At 37.9% G+C, this 14,440-nt stretch overlaps 3 protein-coding genes across 5 annotated transcripts in view; 1 reads left to right on the top strand and 2 right to left on the bottom strand.

Annotated features, from left to right (window-relative positions):
* Positions 1 to 6,913, top strand: part of LOC126843812 (cordon-bleu protein-like 1) — a 100,806-nt gene extending 93,893 nt beyond the window's left edge. For 2 of the 3 annotated variants that reach the window (XM_050581610.1, XM_050581611.1), the window contains 10 exons: positions 728 to 873; positions 956 to 1,114; positions 1,211 to 1,320; positions 1,442 to 1,614; positions 2,406 to 2,660; positions 3,496 to 3,684; positions 4,583 to 5,491; positions 5,558 to 5,646; positions 5,715 to 5,788; positions 5,898 to 6,913. In XM_050581610.1, coding sequence (XP_050437567.1) covers positions 728 to 873; positions 956 to 1,114; positions 1,211 to 1,320; positions 1,442 to 1,614; positions 2,406 to 2,660; positions 3,496 to 3,684; positions 4,583 to 5,491; positions 5,558 to 5,646; positions 5,715 to 5,788; positions 5,898 to 6,774 — 2,981 coding nt within the window. In that variant the 3' untranslated portion in view covers positions 6,775 to 6,913. The remainder of the gene's footprint in view (positions 1 to 727; positions 874 to 955; positions 1,115 to 1,210; positions 1,321 to 1,441; positions 1,615 to 2,405; positions 2,661 to 3,495; positions 3,685 to 4,582; positions 5,492 to 5,557; positions 5,647 to 5,714; positions 5,789 to 5,897) is intronic. The other variant, XM_050581613.1, reaches the window with a different exon arrangement.
* Positions 6,914 to 8,688: 1,775 nt separating this feature from the next.
* On the bottom strand, positions 8,689 to 10,569 carry LOC126843813 (glutaredoxin 3). Its single transcript, XM_050581614.1, has 7 exons — positions 10,321 to 10,569; positions 10,153 to 10,249; positions 9,927 to 10,088; positions 9,610 to 9,861; positions 9,436 to 9,551; positions 9,165 to 9,275; positions 8,689 to 9,083 (listed from the first exon to the last, which is right to left on the bottom strand). The coding sequence occupies exons 1-7, from the start codon at positions 10,362 to 10,364 to the stop codon at positions 8,900 to 8,902; spliced, it is 966 nt and encodes a 321-aa protein (XP_050437571.1). The 5' UTR covers positions 10,365 to 10,569; the 3' UTR covers positions 8,689 to 8,899.
* Positions 10,570 to 11,865: 1,296 nt separating this feature from the next.
* LOC126842804 (V-type proton ATPase subunit S1) lies at positions 11,866 to 13,987 on the bottom strand. The gene is made up of 4 exons (XM_050579970.1): positions 13,642 to 13,987; positions 12,861 to 13,351; positions 12,519 to 12,785; positions 11,866 to 12,396 (listed from the first exon to the last, which is right to left on the bottom strand). The coding sequence occupies exons 1-4, from the start codon at positions 13,886 to 13,888 to the stop codon at positions 12,175 to 12,177; spliced, it is 1,227 nt and encodes a 408-aa protein (XP_050435927.1). The 5' UTR covers positions 13,889 to 13,987; the 3' UTR covers positions 11,866 to 12,174.
* Positions 13,988 to 14,440: the final 453 nt, after the last annotated feature.

Here is a 14,440-nt window from a genome sequence, read left to right as displayed (position 1 = left end):
GGTGTGAGGAATCAGAAGAAGAAAACGCGGGTAAACGTGTTTTAAATAGAAAAAATACGGGGTTGTGTGAAGTGAATAAACAAAAAAAATGGTGTCGAATTGACCAACTAGTTTAAACCGCCCCATTTTTATGAGACACGGTGAAAAAGATAAGGGAAGCGAACACCACCTTTCTTCTATATTATTCTTTTGACGGGCAGCTCGACTTGCCCTTTTCCGTGTGCTGGATTTACACTACGAATTGCGTCGATAAAAATTAATTATTCTTGTTTTTATTTTTGTGCTCTCCATTATATTCGGCGCGGTTCACGGATGACGTCTGACGAAACAACAACTTATTAGCTACTATTATCGTTTTACGATTCCCAGTCACGGTATCGGCAATAACGTTTTGACTTTCGTTTATTATAAAAATAAAACAATTCACACCCGTGTACCCGTGTAGTACGTGCGCAGAGCTCCTCCTCGTTGCTCGTCGTGTAATCGCTTATCTTATCGGTTTAGCTACTACTCGTAAAAATAATAAAATAAAATAAAAAACAATTCCGTAGCGGTGAGCAATCGTCGTTTTTTTTTTTTTCATATTTTTAATGCCACGTTTGTTGGCGCGACTGACGCACGTAGCACAGCAAAAATAATTCGCTCGAACTTGGCCGTTACTTTTCGGTGCGCGTTTATAATATATTATACTATGACCATTTGGCGCTAATCGAAATCGTTTTCGCAGACAAACCGAACGAGCCCCTGGACTTGAACAAGACCCTGGTGGAGTACAAGCTGCAGCAATTGGCTCTGGTGTTGAACGCCAACCGCGCCCTGATCGGCGGCCTCTCCTCGGACGACATCATGTCCCGGACGCCCAAAAAGTTTTCGGTAAGTAACTGACGGTTGAACTTGAAAGAAAAAAAAACGTCTTGCTAACACGGGATGTTTACTTCGTTGGTGCTTCCTTTAGTGCGACGACAGCTTGAGCAGCGGCAGCCTGGGAGAGAGAAGCCTGAGCCCGACCCGGTCGGACGGATCGTCGGACACGCCTCGCAGCAGGTCACTCATGGTGAAGGTGTTGCCGTCCAGGCCGGTGCGGAAAAGGCGACTGGCGCCAAAACCGCCTTCGGTAAGCGTTCGTCGGCAATCGCACAACGTTACTGTTTACAATATAGGGTAGACCACCGTATCGGGTTTTTTGACATATTTTTTTTTATTTCCACAGCAACACCGGTACTCGGTGCCGGAACAGACGATGATATCGCATTCGCGAAACAGTTCCGACAGCAGCGGTTACCACGAGTCGTCGGTGCTCAGCGACGCGGTCGACTGCAAGTGAGTACAGTGTGTGATGACCCTAAAAGTGTGTGTACGCGCGAACCCTTTCCCACGTCGATTATTGTAGTGCTGTGTGCGATCGACTAATGTTTTGGTGTTTTCATTTTCCCCCATACAGCTCCAGACAATACCCTATGGGCAAAGCGTCTGGCCCGAGCTTGTCGCGTTCAATGACCAACCTGCAAGCGTGCGGACAGAATCAAAACCAGTTCTCGGTCACGCCTTTTACGTCCAACGGCATAAGTCAATCAAAACACTCGGCGTCTACCACGTCTCTGGTGTCCATACAAGGTGAGTAAGGGGTTGTTCGGCGGTTCGACCCCAGACGATAATAAATTGCGCAACTATCGTACCGAGAAACGCGACTAGTGCTTCTCGGAAGAGCTAGATTAAAAAAATTAAATTAAAAAAAAAAAAAACCATTAAAATAACTTACCTAATAGCCGCGGCGACGGTGTTGTAAACAGATAATACGCCATCAATAGTTTTGTCGATTTCGGCGTAATAAACTTTATGATATTATACCGAAGAGTTGGTAAACAATAGTAATACCATATATTTAGTATATATAAATACAGATATAGATAGTGACCGTCGGTAAACAACGTTCAAGTGTCGTGGCGCGTTTCGTAAGTAATGAAAACAGACTTGAGTTTTTGTAATCTCTTCGTGGCGAATCTACTGTAAATGATTATTATAATATCCGTAGAACGCTCTAACGTTGTTTTGTTCTGTAGAACGACTAACGAGTTACCATAAAAACTGCTCTTGAAATTATTGACTTTGGCTGCCAAAATAACAAACTGTACAATCCATGCGTGCCCAGTATATGACCGCAAGATATTTACAACTATTTCAATCGACATGTTGACTTCACGTTTAATCGGTGGGGTCCAGACACTTAACTTTAATGCGAAGTAAAATCTAAATATCAAAGAACCGCCTACCCACAAACGTGCTTTACCTTTTTAGGGGCTATAATGACATTGTTCATCAGTTCCCTCGTAATGACACCCACCCCCGTGAGTTCAAGTCGGAGGTGTTGCGTTAAATGTGTTCTTGATGGTTTTTCTTTTTTGCAGGTCGTAAGAAGAAGGCGGCTCCACCTCCTCCGCCGTCGGCCGCGGTCAAACCCAAGTTGGAACCTCCGCCCGAAGAACCGGAAGACCGCGAACCGGAAGTGCACCGGAAATCGCAGACTCTGCCGGCCAACGGCGGCGCGTGCAAGTCGAAAACCGCGTCCAGAATAGAGCTGAACAATAACGTAGTTGAACCACCCGACCTATCCCCGGCAACGTCCTCGCTGTCGTCGCTTAGCCGGTCCGACGTAGACAGAGGTACGTCGTCGCCCGCCGTGCTTAAGTACTCGAAAATGCCCTTGAGCTTCCTATCGGCCGACTCCGATCCACACCACTCGATCGGTGCCGACGACACCGGCTCCTCGACCCGTCTTAGCCCGGCCGGTAGTTGTCAAAAAACCGCAGAATCTTGGGACGCTTTTTTGAAACGACTCGACCAAGTGCTGGCCGGCAAACGAGAGGAGTACGTGTAGTCGTGGCGCCCTCGTGACACCCTGTATAACAGCTTGTCGTACCCGCTTCGAGTGGCCTAGTCAGAGCGCATGACGGTTTAAAAAAAAAACGTACGGGTCAGGCCAATGGCCACCCTGTGCAATTATCCTCTTGGACGTGTAAAAATTCTTTGAAAACAAACGAAAATACCGCTTGGAACTGCACGGAAAAAAATACACAGTTGGATCGACTAAAATTATACTTCCAAACATTTAGTTGGTTGAACTAATTGCTAACAACTTGTTGGCCTAACTATTTATTTAGTCATTCCGACCGTAATTTTAGTCGATCCGACTGTAATTTGTTTTCCGTCGCTTTTTTTTTGCCAACATTTTTTTTTTAAATTAAAATATTAACATAGCCCTCCCCCCTCCCCCGACAGAATCCTTATGCCGCCCTGACTAAGCCACTGTCCGCTTTCGCCCTCTTACTTTTAATATAATCTATTATAATACTTTAATACTGTGTGTATATAATAATAATATGTATTTAGTATAATAACAATAATATTAATATAGTTATTCTCGGTCGCTTATATGTAGCTCTTAGCTCTACCTATACCTATGTAAATATAAATATTGTTGAAACCCTATCCGTATAGATGTTGTGTTTGCCGAACCCTCGTCTCCCGTGTCCTCGGTATCTGTAGATTGTAGTAGACAAGCTCCTCTGGCAAAGAATGCACCGAGAACCAAAAGGCCGGCGCCTAGGCCACCGGCACGGTCTTCGTCGATAGGTCGTCAGTCGGAGCCCCAGTCTGCCTCGGCATCGCCTCTACGGTTACCTTCAGGTGCTTTTATTTTAATTTAATATTATCATAATTAATCTTCTTGTTTTCTTCTTCTTCTTCTATTTGTTTTACAATAATTCGCTACAACGCTTTGACATACGCTCGAGGTGACGGGTATAACACCGCCGCGGGTGGTTAACTAACACCGCGGCGGGTGTACATAATAATATTGTATATTAAAGAATAAATAATAAATAACACTAATATAATGTTGTTTAATCGCCGGTTATGTAGGCGACGGCGTTTTGGGAAATTCGCAATGCGTCCGAACCCCCCCCCCCTCTCCCATTTGCCCGTGTGGACTGTGCAAGGTGGTCCGATATAAAGGCTTGGGTAAAATGTAAGTGTCCATACTTAAATCAAATAAGAAAAATTGTACAGAATTGGTGTATTTAGGTTTTGATTCGAAGAGCAAAAAAATTACTTCACACCAGAAAGTTGTGTTAACACTAAATCCCAATCCATTAGTAACCCTAAACGCAGACATGAAAGCGGACACTCTGAAGACAAGTGTCGAACATTAATCGAGGAGAAATGTTTTTTTATTTTCGTTATTCAATTTAAAAGAGTAGTTTTCTAGGTAGACCTTTTGAAGTCAAATTGCAACCTAAGTATTTGATTTACCTGTTAAATGTACAATAATGGAGTAGTGATTATTTTAGAAAAAAATATAATAATTTTCTCGTTAACGACGAATAAATTTACAAATATATTATTCACAACGGCTAATGTAACAAGAAGCTCGGCCCACGTCCCACGGCTTTATTGACGGTGCTTCGCGACGCAGCGGGTTTCCCTCGGTCGCCGCGCAATGTTTAAGAAGCTTTTTTTTTTTTTTTGGTGCCAACGGCGACCACGTTTTCCGACCTTAACCGTTGGGCTTGTTCGTTTTGTCCAGGTTGTTCGACGGGCGACGAAGACGAACTGCGCATGGACGACGAGGAGATCGACAGGATATTCGGCGACGCCACCGACGGGTACGACAGCCCGTCCGGCACGCCGGCCGCCAAAGACGACATCGAATGGGAGTACAAGCTTCCGGACCCGCCGACGGCTTTCAGGGACCACCAACGGCGTTCGCCCACCGTCACCGCGTTCGACACCGTCACCATAGGCGCGCTGTCCACGGACGGTACCATTGGCGACGCGTCCGCGACGGCCGTCACCGTTGTTGAAGAAGAAGAAGTAAAAGAGGAAGCTATCAGGCCGGAGAGCGGCCTCGAGAAAACTGTTGTGGTTGTCGACGAATACGTGCATTCGTGTTTCCTGCAGGATTCGGGCGTCGGGTCGGACGACTCGTCGCTGCCGTCCAGTTGTGAAGAGAAGCTGACGGCTCACGCGGACGAAAAATTGTCGTCCGCCAAGATCGCCGAACCCGCGACCAACGACGCGTCGGCCGCCAAGAAGAAACTGAACAACTTCAAAATCGTTGCGTACGACGATGATTGCTGCGGCAGCAGGCCCACCGAGATATTCTGCGACGATTCCGTGAAAACTTGGAAGACGACGCAGAAGGCCAGGGAGGCCAATCCCGCGTACAACGCCACCGCCGCCGGCAAGACGTCTACGGTCAGCAGACGCAATTCGTTCAACTCGACGGGCGTCCGACCGCCACTGGTGTCGGCCGCCGGCCCGGTCACGGTCAAAAGGAGCACGTCCCATATAAGCCTGTTGAGCGGCAACATAAAACCGTGGAATCGGTTGGCCAAACACCACTACATCGGCCGTACGTACTCAACGGAACCGCTGGACTATGATGACCGGCCTCTGGCCCGGAGATCGTACAGCGTGGACGACATAACGGAAGGTCAGTGGGATAATTTTCGAGTTTCTCGAGTCGTTCAACGACTTCACAAACGCTTTGGTGTTTCAGATGCGCGAGAGAGCAGTACAGACGAGCAAACGCCCAAAACTGTGAACGAGCCTACGCTAGAACAAACGTCACCGCTGCACTCTCTACAGGTAAGACCAGCGTCACACAATAAATCACAGTGGCAGTGGTAGAATTTTGAAAAATAAAACTGTTTTAGGTATTAAGAACTATTCTACCGCAGTTGCAAGAGCACCAACCCAAAGAATACGAACAAAAAACGACGAGTTCCAAGTGAGTAATCCTTATGTGTACATCATCATTTTTTAGGATAGTATTTTATGAAATTGAAAAACATTATGTTGCTCATCCCATTATAATGATTGTTTCTTTTAAAACGAAGTTTCAGACTTGCCGACGACAAATCGACTGCTGTTATACTCGACGACGACGACGACTTCCGGTCTAGTTGGAAGTTTAACGCTAATAATCAAAAAAGAGAAGAAGAAATGGTCGTTGAACAAACAAAGGAAACAACGTCACCATTCGTCACACCCGCCGTGGACAACGTTATTGCGTCCCACGTCCAGAAGACGGAGGTGACCGATGTAGAAAACCGTTTACGGCCGGCAACGTCGACCGTTACTCGGGACGCAGAAACCCGTAATAAACCAGATTCCGGCAAATTCGCTTACGCCGGTCCACCCAAAATCAGCCTGTCCACGTGGAACGAACGTCCCAAGAGACAGGTGAGCATCAAGACGGACAGGGACTACGTGATCGGCGGCCTCAGACAGAGGTTCCAACAGAACGAAAACGACGGCCAACGACCTTGGGTGGCATTCAAAGGACAGGCGGACAAGAAACCTATGGCAGCCGTCTCGCCGTCGACCGCGGCCGTGCCAGACTCGTCGGTGTCCCGAGTGCCTGTGGTCAAGTCGGTGGAGCTAAAAAAACCGTACGCCGAACAGCTGCAAATACCGCCGGCGCTGGCGTTGTCCGAAGTCATCAAAGCTCAGGCCAAGCTCAGCAACGGTTACGGCGGCGGCGTCGGTTGCCAGCAGAACCGTAGCAGCGAAGACCGCGTCAAGCCTTGTCCGGCGGCCCCCACGTTCGGCGAGCTCAAATCGTCGAGGAACTGCGTGCGTCCCGTGCTCAAGAAGCCTCAGCCGTCGTTCGGGATTAAAGGTTGTCCCGAACAAGAAGACCCGCGGCAGAATCTACTGGAAGCCATCAAGGCGTTCGGCGGCCGCGACAACCTGAGAAAGATCAGGGCCTGATCGGGGCGCGCCTTTTTTTTTCTTACAACGCCAAACGCCAGTTAAGGTCAAAGCTCGTCGAGCTTGGTGTTTTCAACAATCAAAATTCTTAAGGACCTACGCTATTACTGTAAACGTGCACACTTGCTGCGTCGTCGTCGAAATAAAACAGGCGGTGTGTTTGTTTCCGTTGCGGTTTTTCCGTGTTTCCGTTCAAGTCGAAACACGGCTACAAAAACGCTATTTTCTATCGCCAGTACTGACCTAAAGGCGACCCTACCCTAAACCCTAAATAAGGTCAAAAATCGTTATTGTTTTTTTTTTTTTGTTATAGTATCATCCTTATCCCCCCCCCCTCCAACCTGCTGTATAGTATGCTGAAATAACTGAATTCAACTCCTACTGAAATCCTAATGTAAAACGATTAATAAAATAATATATAATATAATCTATTTACCTCTAACATAATATAATATGGACAAAACATTTAGTGACCTTTCTTTAATTATTATTAGTATATTTACCTTATTATTATTAAACGTTATTTAACTGTTTGCTCAATATTTCTATTTAAAAAAAAACCCTCTTTAAACGTCATGGCGGTTTTTTTTTATTTTTTTTAGATGCTACACCTATTATAGTTATTGAATAATAATTCTTTAGCCAAAAATATAATTTAACATTATTTGTATAAATAAATACAATAGTATAGTAAATTATAATATCAATGATAATTCGCAAAGTAGTCTACAGAACGCGTTATTTGTGTAAAGCGCTTCTGTGCGATTTTCAATAAGATTCTAAAAGTAATTATTAGATATTGTATTAGAGCCGATGATAAATCAACGGTCATTGTTATTTATATAAATATATATTTCATTATTATTTTAATATATATTTTTTTATTTTTGCTCTTTAATGTATTTGGCTAACAACATAAAATATAACCCACATTACAATTTATTTATTAATTATTATATTTGATTACTATTAAATATATACTAATACGAGTTATTCAGTAATTTTTGGTGTGTAAATTATAAAAACGGGAAATATTATTCGAATCCGATGTATTACGAACTAAACATTATAACTTGTAAATTTTTATTATTATCTTAATATGTTTTATTGTTTGTGTTTTGTAAATAAACAAAATGTACTCTGTTGTTTAAAATGGTCTGTCGAAATGTCTGTCTCTTTCTCTCTCTCCTATCCTTAAACATATGATCCAGAGAAACTGAAGATCATATTATCTGAGTTATGCAAAAAAAAACAATAAAATACTTTTAATTACAAAAAGAGAAAATTTATGACAACATTATTTTTATATAAATATATATTATTTTAAGTTAGTTATATAAATACACGCCACTTAAGTTAATAAAAACAGTAAAAGTGTACTTTAGGTATGTTAAACACATATAATTACAGAGATTCCGTAAGACTTAACTATACGAACCAAATGAATATCATAGTTCTAAAACATTTTCAATTGTTGCAACTAAACAAACAAAATGCTGTTGTGTTAGGTAAAAACGACAATATTTTATACTCTTCAAATTATTACGTTAAATGTTGAACACTACTCGTAACAACTATGTCATAGTTAAATATAAACATTGTTATGTGTAAAGTTTACTTTTAAACATATCGTAATCTTATCTAAAAAACAGTAAACACTCAAGTCCAAAATTACAGTATACCAAATAGAATAATATTTATTTATTCATTAAGATAAGAATTCATAGGTATAAATCATATTACTGTTTTCTAAGTGTTTCGAGTAACGATTGCAACCATTTAAATTGGATGTCTACAACACAGTGTACAATTATAACATGCCTTTTTCATACCTTTTATTACAAAGAAATTAAATTAGATGCGATTGTTTAATGAAACCTAAATGTGAAATAAGATAAACACTTGACACGCTACTAAAACTTCAATCAATTTATTTTACTATTTTCCAAATGTTTTATTAAATGTTATAAACAAATACACAATAAGAACACGTGTTGTTTCTTTGTTTAGAATTTATTGAAAATGTATCACCGAAAAAAAAAAAAAAAACCGATCATATACTAGGCTACATTCATCATTTAAATTTGGTAATGGGAATAATGAACATTTTCGTTTAAAGATTACATTAAAGTTCGCCTTTAAGAGTAGCAATCAGCTCGCCGGCTTCTTTGAGTTCTTTTATTATGTCTAACCCGCCGATCAGCGATCCTTTCACGTAAACTTGAGGATAGGTCGGCCATTCGGAAAACACTTTGAGTCCCTGTCGTACTTCTTCGTCAGACAAAATATCAAATGTGTCGTAATCAATCCTGGTGCAAAAGATACAATTAGATTTAAATTTAAATATCGGAATACTATTAACTAATTCCGTGTGTTAAATTTACACTCACCCCGTTTGGTTTAAGATTTGTAGCAATTGGTTACTAAATCCGCAGCGAGCCATTTGTTTGTTACCTTTTATAAACACCATAACGTTAGCTTTGTTGGTAAGCGATTTTAGTCTACAATAAAACAAAACTGAAATCAGACAACTAGAAATAATTAGACAACTGAATGGATAACAACAAATGTTAAAAAATAAAATATATTCATACTGAATTCTTGTTGTCATTGCTTTAAATTCATCTAACGGCATCATGACAAACAAAAAAAAATACTTACCGTTCATTGAGATCAGTTTTACTGCTCTTTGGTTTTAACAATTCGTCGAGTTCGCCGCTATCTTTTAGTTCCTTTACAATGTCTAATCCTCCAATCAATTCGCCTTTTATGTACAACTAAAAAATAAGATAGTAGAATATTGTTTATTTTATCTAAAGTCGTACGATATCTTACCTGTGGATAGGTAGGCCAGTTGGAATAGATTTTCAATTGTTCGCGTACGACATTGTCTTGTAGTATATCAAACGTACTGAATTCGGCTCCGATTTCTTTCAGCAGATTAACAATTGCAGTGCTAAACTTACATTTAGGCTCAGACTTAGATCCTTTCATAAATAACATAACTGGTGCCGAATTTATTAGTGATTTTAATCTCAAAGATATGTCTTCGCTTTTTTTATCACTATTTTGCCCGCATTTTGTCAACTACAAAATTGAACAACCAACACATTATACATGATTTTTTTTAAAATTCAACTTGAAATTTGTACCAATGATTGAATTTTTTTGTTTAATTGAATAGCATCAGCTCCATCCAGTGCATCCACTTGAACACCATTAGAAAATAATATAAATTTTGGCACAGCAGAAACATTGTACTTCATTGACACTTCAGCTAAATCTTCAGCCAAACATTTCCCGAATCTCACATTCTAAAATATACGATTATAGTTTTGTTAAAATTAGGAGTACACCTTTAATAATGTTATTAATTACCTTAAATTCGGACGTCAAATCACCGAGAAGCCCATTCATGTGTTGACATGGCTCTGACCAGTCGGCATAAAAATGCACGATTGATAAACCGCTCGATCTGATTGTAAAATTGAAACATTTAGGTTTAAAATGCAAGTATGACGATTAGTACACTAATTATTGACTTACTTAAAGGCATCAAATTCTTTTTCAGATGTGATTGCAGTTACCATCGTTTTTGTTCTTGTACAGACAATTAAAAAACTTTAAGGAATACCAAAATACCATATAAACCTAGAACAATAATCTCTACTAGAATTAACGGTTTTTTTTATAAAAATATATTTTGAAATTATCAATCTCAAACAGAAATAAATCTTCACTTCGTGACCGCTCAACCCAAGTCTCAAATCTTAATTTTCATTAACAGACAACAATTTTACAATGTTATTATCTCTTATCTATAAATGTATATAGTCTGTTACCAGCTACCAGTTACTACTTTAGATGTACACGAGCAACAACCAAGGTTTATAAATTATCCATATATGTAGATTATAAACCTTCAGCAACAACCATAGACCTATAAAGATTAACTAATAATCCTATAAACCTCCTAACAGACCTATAAAGATTTCTTAATAGGTCTATGGCTACAACAGCTAGATAGAAGTGATAACTGATAACTAAATACTAATCTTTGAAATTTGACAAGACAGGCAAATTTTTTTTTATTTTCAGTAAATTATATTACTTATAGTTATTACCTATATTTAGTGAAGGATAAACCACAACCAAAAATCTAGTCGTCCAAATTTTATTATAGATAAATCTGTTTACTCTATGCCATAAATAACTTGTGTGGAAAGCACGAACTAAGGTCTTGATGGAAAGTCTTAATAGCAGTGCTATATATATATATATTGTATAAGATAAAATCCTATTCTGTAAAATAAATAGAATAACGCAGTTATTAGTTATTGCTTATTTTTCTGACGAACCTAAATATTTTTTCCACTGACTTTTTAGTAGGTAACATAAAAATTGAAATCCTCCATGGCCGTTCTCATCAGTTAACCTACACTACACAAATTAACATTAATATTAATTTATAACCGAATGTAATACGTGTATACAGTTTATTGTATAAGGTTTAAAGTTAAGTATATTTAATTAATACCATAATTATTGGCTTAACTATACTTAGCATAATTTTAATTGCTTGTTAACTTTTTACTATACTATTCACTTCAAGTTAATAAAACTTTTTAAATTGACATTTATGTTTGTTGGAAATTAGATTTTTTTTTACCTATTTCATACACACATTTTGTTATTATATTCATAAAGGTTACAATACAAATAATTTAAAATGTCCGTTACAAATATCTGTTTCAATCTATTTCATACATTGTTTAATAGTCTTCATATAAGTTACAATTCAAATAAAATGTGAATACCTATCCAACATGCTGTACTCAAAGAAACTATATAGTTTTATGTTTTTAACACCAAATGTAATAAATTGAAATAGTAAAATAAATAATGCAAATATAAATGTAAAATGGACAGTTAAATAGGCCAATAAAAATAAATGCACGGTATTTTATGATTAGACATGATTTTTTTATATACGACGGTTCCATTGGTTTTTTTTTTTTTTACAATCTTAATAGAAACAGGAATTTTTTTTATCAACTACATGGATAAAATATCTTAATATAGATACTGTAGTTACTTGAAAAAAAAAAAATTCACAGTTAAGTATTAACCAAATTAAACTATATCTATCGGTATTTTACAAGTATGGTTTACGAACAAACAGCAGTGTTATTTACTAAATAATATCACACTAAAATAAACAAAATTAAAATTAACCCTTAGTTGGTTGTGCGGGGTCTAATAGACCCCTTGGGAAAGGGGTCCTTAATAGGCCCCTTTGAAAGTTTGACCAATCAAGGGTTAAGAACAAATTATTATTTCTAAAACAAAGTTTTAACAAAAGATAAATACTTAATTAAAGAACATGGTTGGAATGAATGATTATTCAGCGACATTTATAGAGATGGTTTTGCCTTTGGGATCGTCAAACCTATCCATGGTTTTGATGTCCATGATCATCATGATACCCCACGTAACAATAAACAACATCAAAGCAGTCACGAATAACCCTGCCAAAATTGGTGGTGTGAAGAACGCATCTTGATCTTGGGGCTCGCTAAACTTAGCTTTTCCTGACGATGGTGTATTCATCCACGGTTGAACCTATAGAAACAAAGTTTATAGAGTTCATTTGAATTATTATTTTCTTAACTTTTTAAAACAAACATAATAGCTCTTTTATTTAATAATGAATACATAAATCTGTAAACCCTAATGCTACTGACCTGGAATTTGCCGTTGAACTTCAGTACAACTGAATTGTTGGAGAACACAACCGGTCCTTCTGAGAAGTAAGATAAGTCTTGTAGAGCACCAATTGAATTCTGTGGTGACAACAAAGCGTTGTTGTTAAGCCCTTCAAATTCAATATTTTTCAATTCCCAAGTGAAAGATTGTTTTTCAAAGCGAAAACGTATAGTAACTTTTGTTCCGTTGGCCAAAAATGATTTGATTACTTTTAACAAGGAGTCACGAGAATCGTCTAAAATTACCTAGATACGGAAATGCATAAATTGTTAAGCACGGAAACATACAAGAAAAAAACCGATCAAAAATCAAATGTCTACCTCGGTATTTGTATCTTTGAGATCAGTAGCAGGTCCGTCATTGATTGATAACGTCGGATAGCTTGACGAGTATATTAACGCTTTGCCTTTTCCGTCCAAAACCAATGGATTACTGTCATCAAGAGCCATCAAATGCCTTGCTACTAAATGATGGACGATGTCATTTGATTCGATCCAAGAGTTCCGCTTGCCAGTGAACAACCCAATGACGTTTTCATATTTTTCACATATTTTTTCAAACGACTGCACTATTTTTGAATCGTGTCTACTCAACATTTCTTGTCGATTATCAGACGATTTGGCATCTTCCAGTTGTGTAGATATTACCAATTTATCGAGATTTGGCAATACACCGTCATCCTTAAAATCTTCAAAAAAATATCCGTTCTCCCTTAACTTTTGAATAGCTTCATTGGGCTGAAAAACAGAAGGGATAAAACGACGATCTACAAACGCCTGCAGCAATGGGAAAGCACTTTGTCCATCAGTTCCTGAAATAATTTAATAATAATTATTAGACTTTTTTTTTCAATAATATTTGTAAAATAAATAACTTCAATTTGAAATACTAATTTAATTATAAAATATTTTAATATACATTATAAACAGTTGGTAAAAAAAATAATAATTTGATTATATTCACTAACAATTAAACCATAAATTCATAGTTTAATAATGACCTAACCAATCAAGCTTCTGACCACACCTAATGTTTTTACCTGTGTTGAAATCACAATTATTTGTTTGTGTCAACAAAATAAATATTGATTTTTTAACTCACCTCTCCACCTGAAGTCTTCAAGACTAAGTGAATGCTCGCTGAACAAAGCTAGTTTCACTTTGGTACTGGACAATTTTACAAGCAAGTCGAAAAATTCTTCATTGCTCATTGCATGTTGATATTTGGCCATAGCGTCCAAATCTGTTTGACCGCAAGAAAAAAACATCACCGGCACCTGATTTACCGATGATGTGTGCACACATACCAACGATCCGAATAGTACAAATAATAACGGGTAGTTCGCCATGTTAAATGGATAAATTATTTTAATTTGAAATAACTAAAAATACTAACGAGTCATAATTTCAATCTCTCCTGCAAAATTAAAATTTGCTCTACCTTCCACTGATAAGAATAGTAGAGTAGGAATTGTACAATCGATGGGAAGGAAACGCCCGGACGAACAGTGTGACCATATCTGTAAATTATATTGTTTTTTTTGTATAACATTTATGTAGAAAAAAATGTATTATATAATAAAAAAAATTTCTTCTGCGAGAAATCAGTCAAGCCAATTTTAGGAAACCTTGTATTTTTATATATTGAATTTGAATTCATAAAAAAAATCTGATTTAAAACACTAAAAAATCTCATTATCGCGAAAATTGGATTGGTTAAAACCACACAACGATAAAAATTGATTAAAAACGGTTTTTACCCAATAACAATACCAATATTTTTTTCAAATTTCTCGTAACTTTTTTTTTAAAATACATTTTAGTGACAAATTGACTAATTTGTCAAAAATATGTATGGTTTTTCTCGATCGAGACACTTGCAATAACTGTTTGACATAACC

This window comes from Adelges cooleyi, unplaced genomic scaffold, assembly GCF_023614345.1.
Source record: "Adelges cooleyi isolate 19-005CV unplaced genomic scaffold, UGA_ACOO_1.1 ACOO_flye_CR_arks_rails_tigmint_CR_PRNA_574, whole genome shotgun sequence".
NCBI lineage: Eukaryota > Metazoa > Arthropoda > Insecta > Hemiptera > Adelgidae > Adelges > Adelges cooleyi.
Note: the sequence above shows the minus strand (reverse complement) of the source record. Positions and strands in the feature narration are given on the sequence as shown.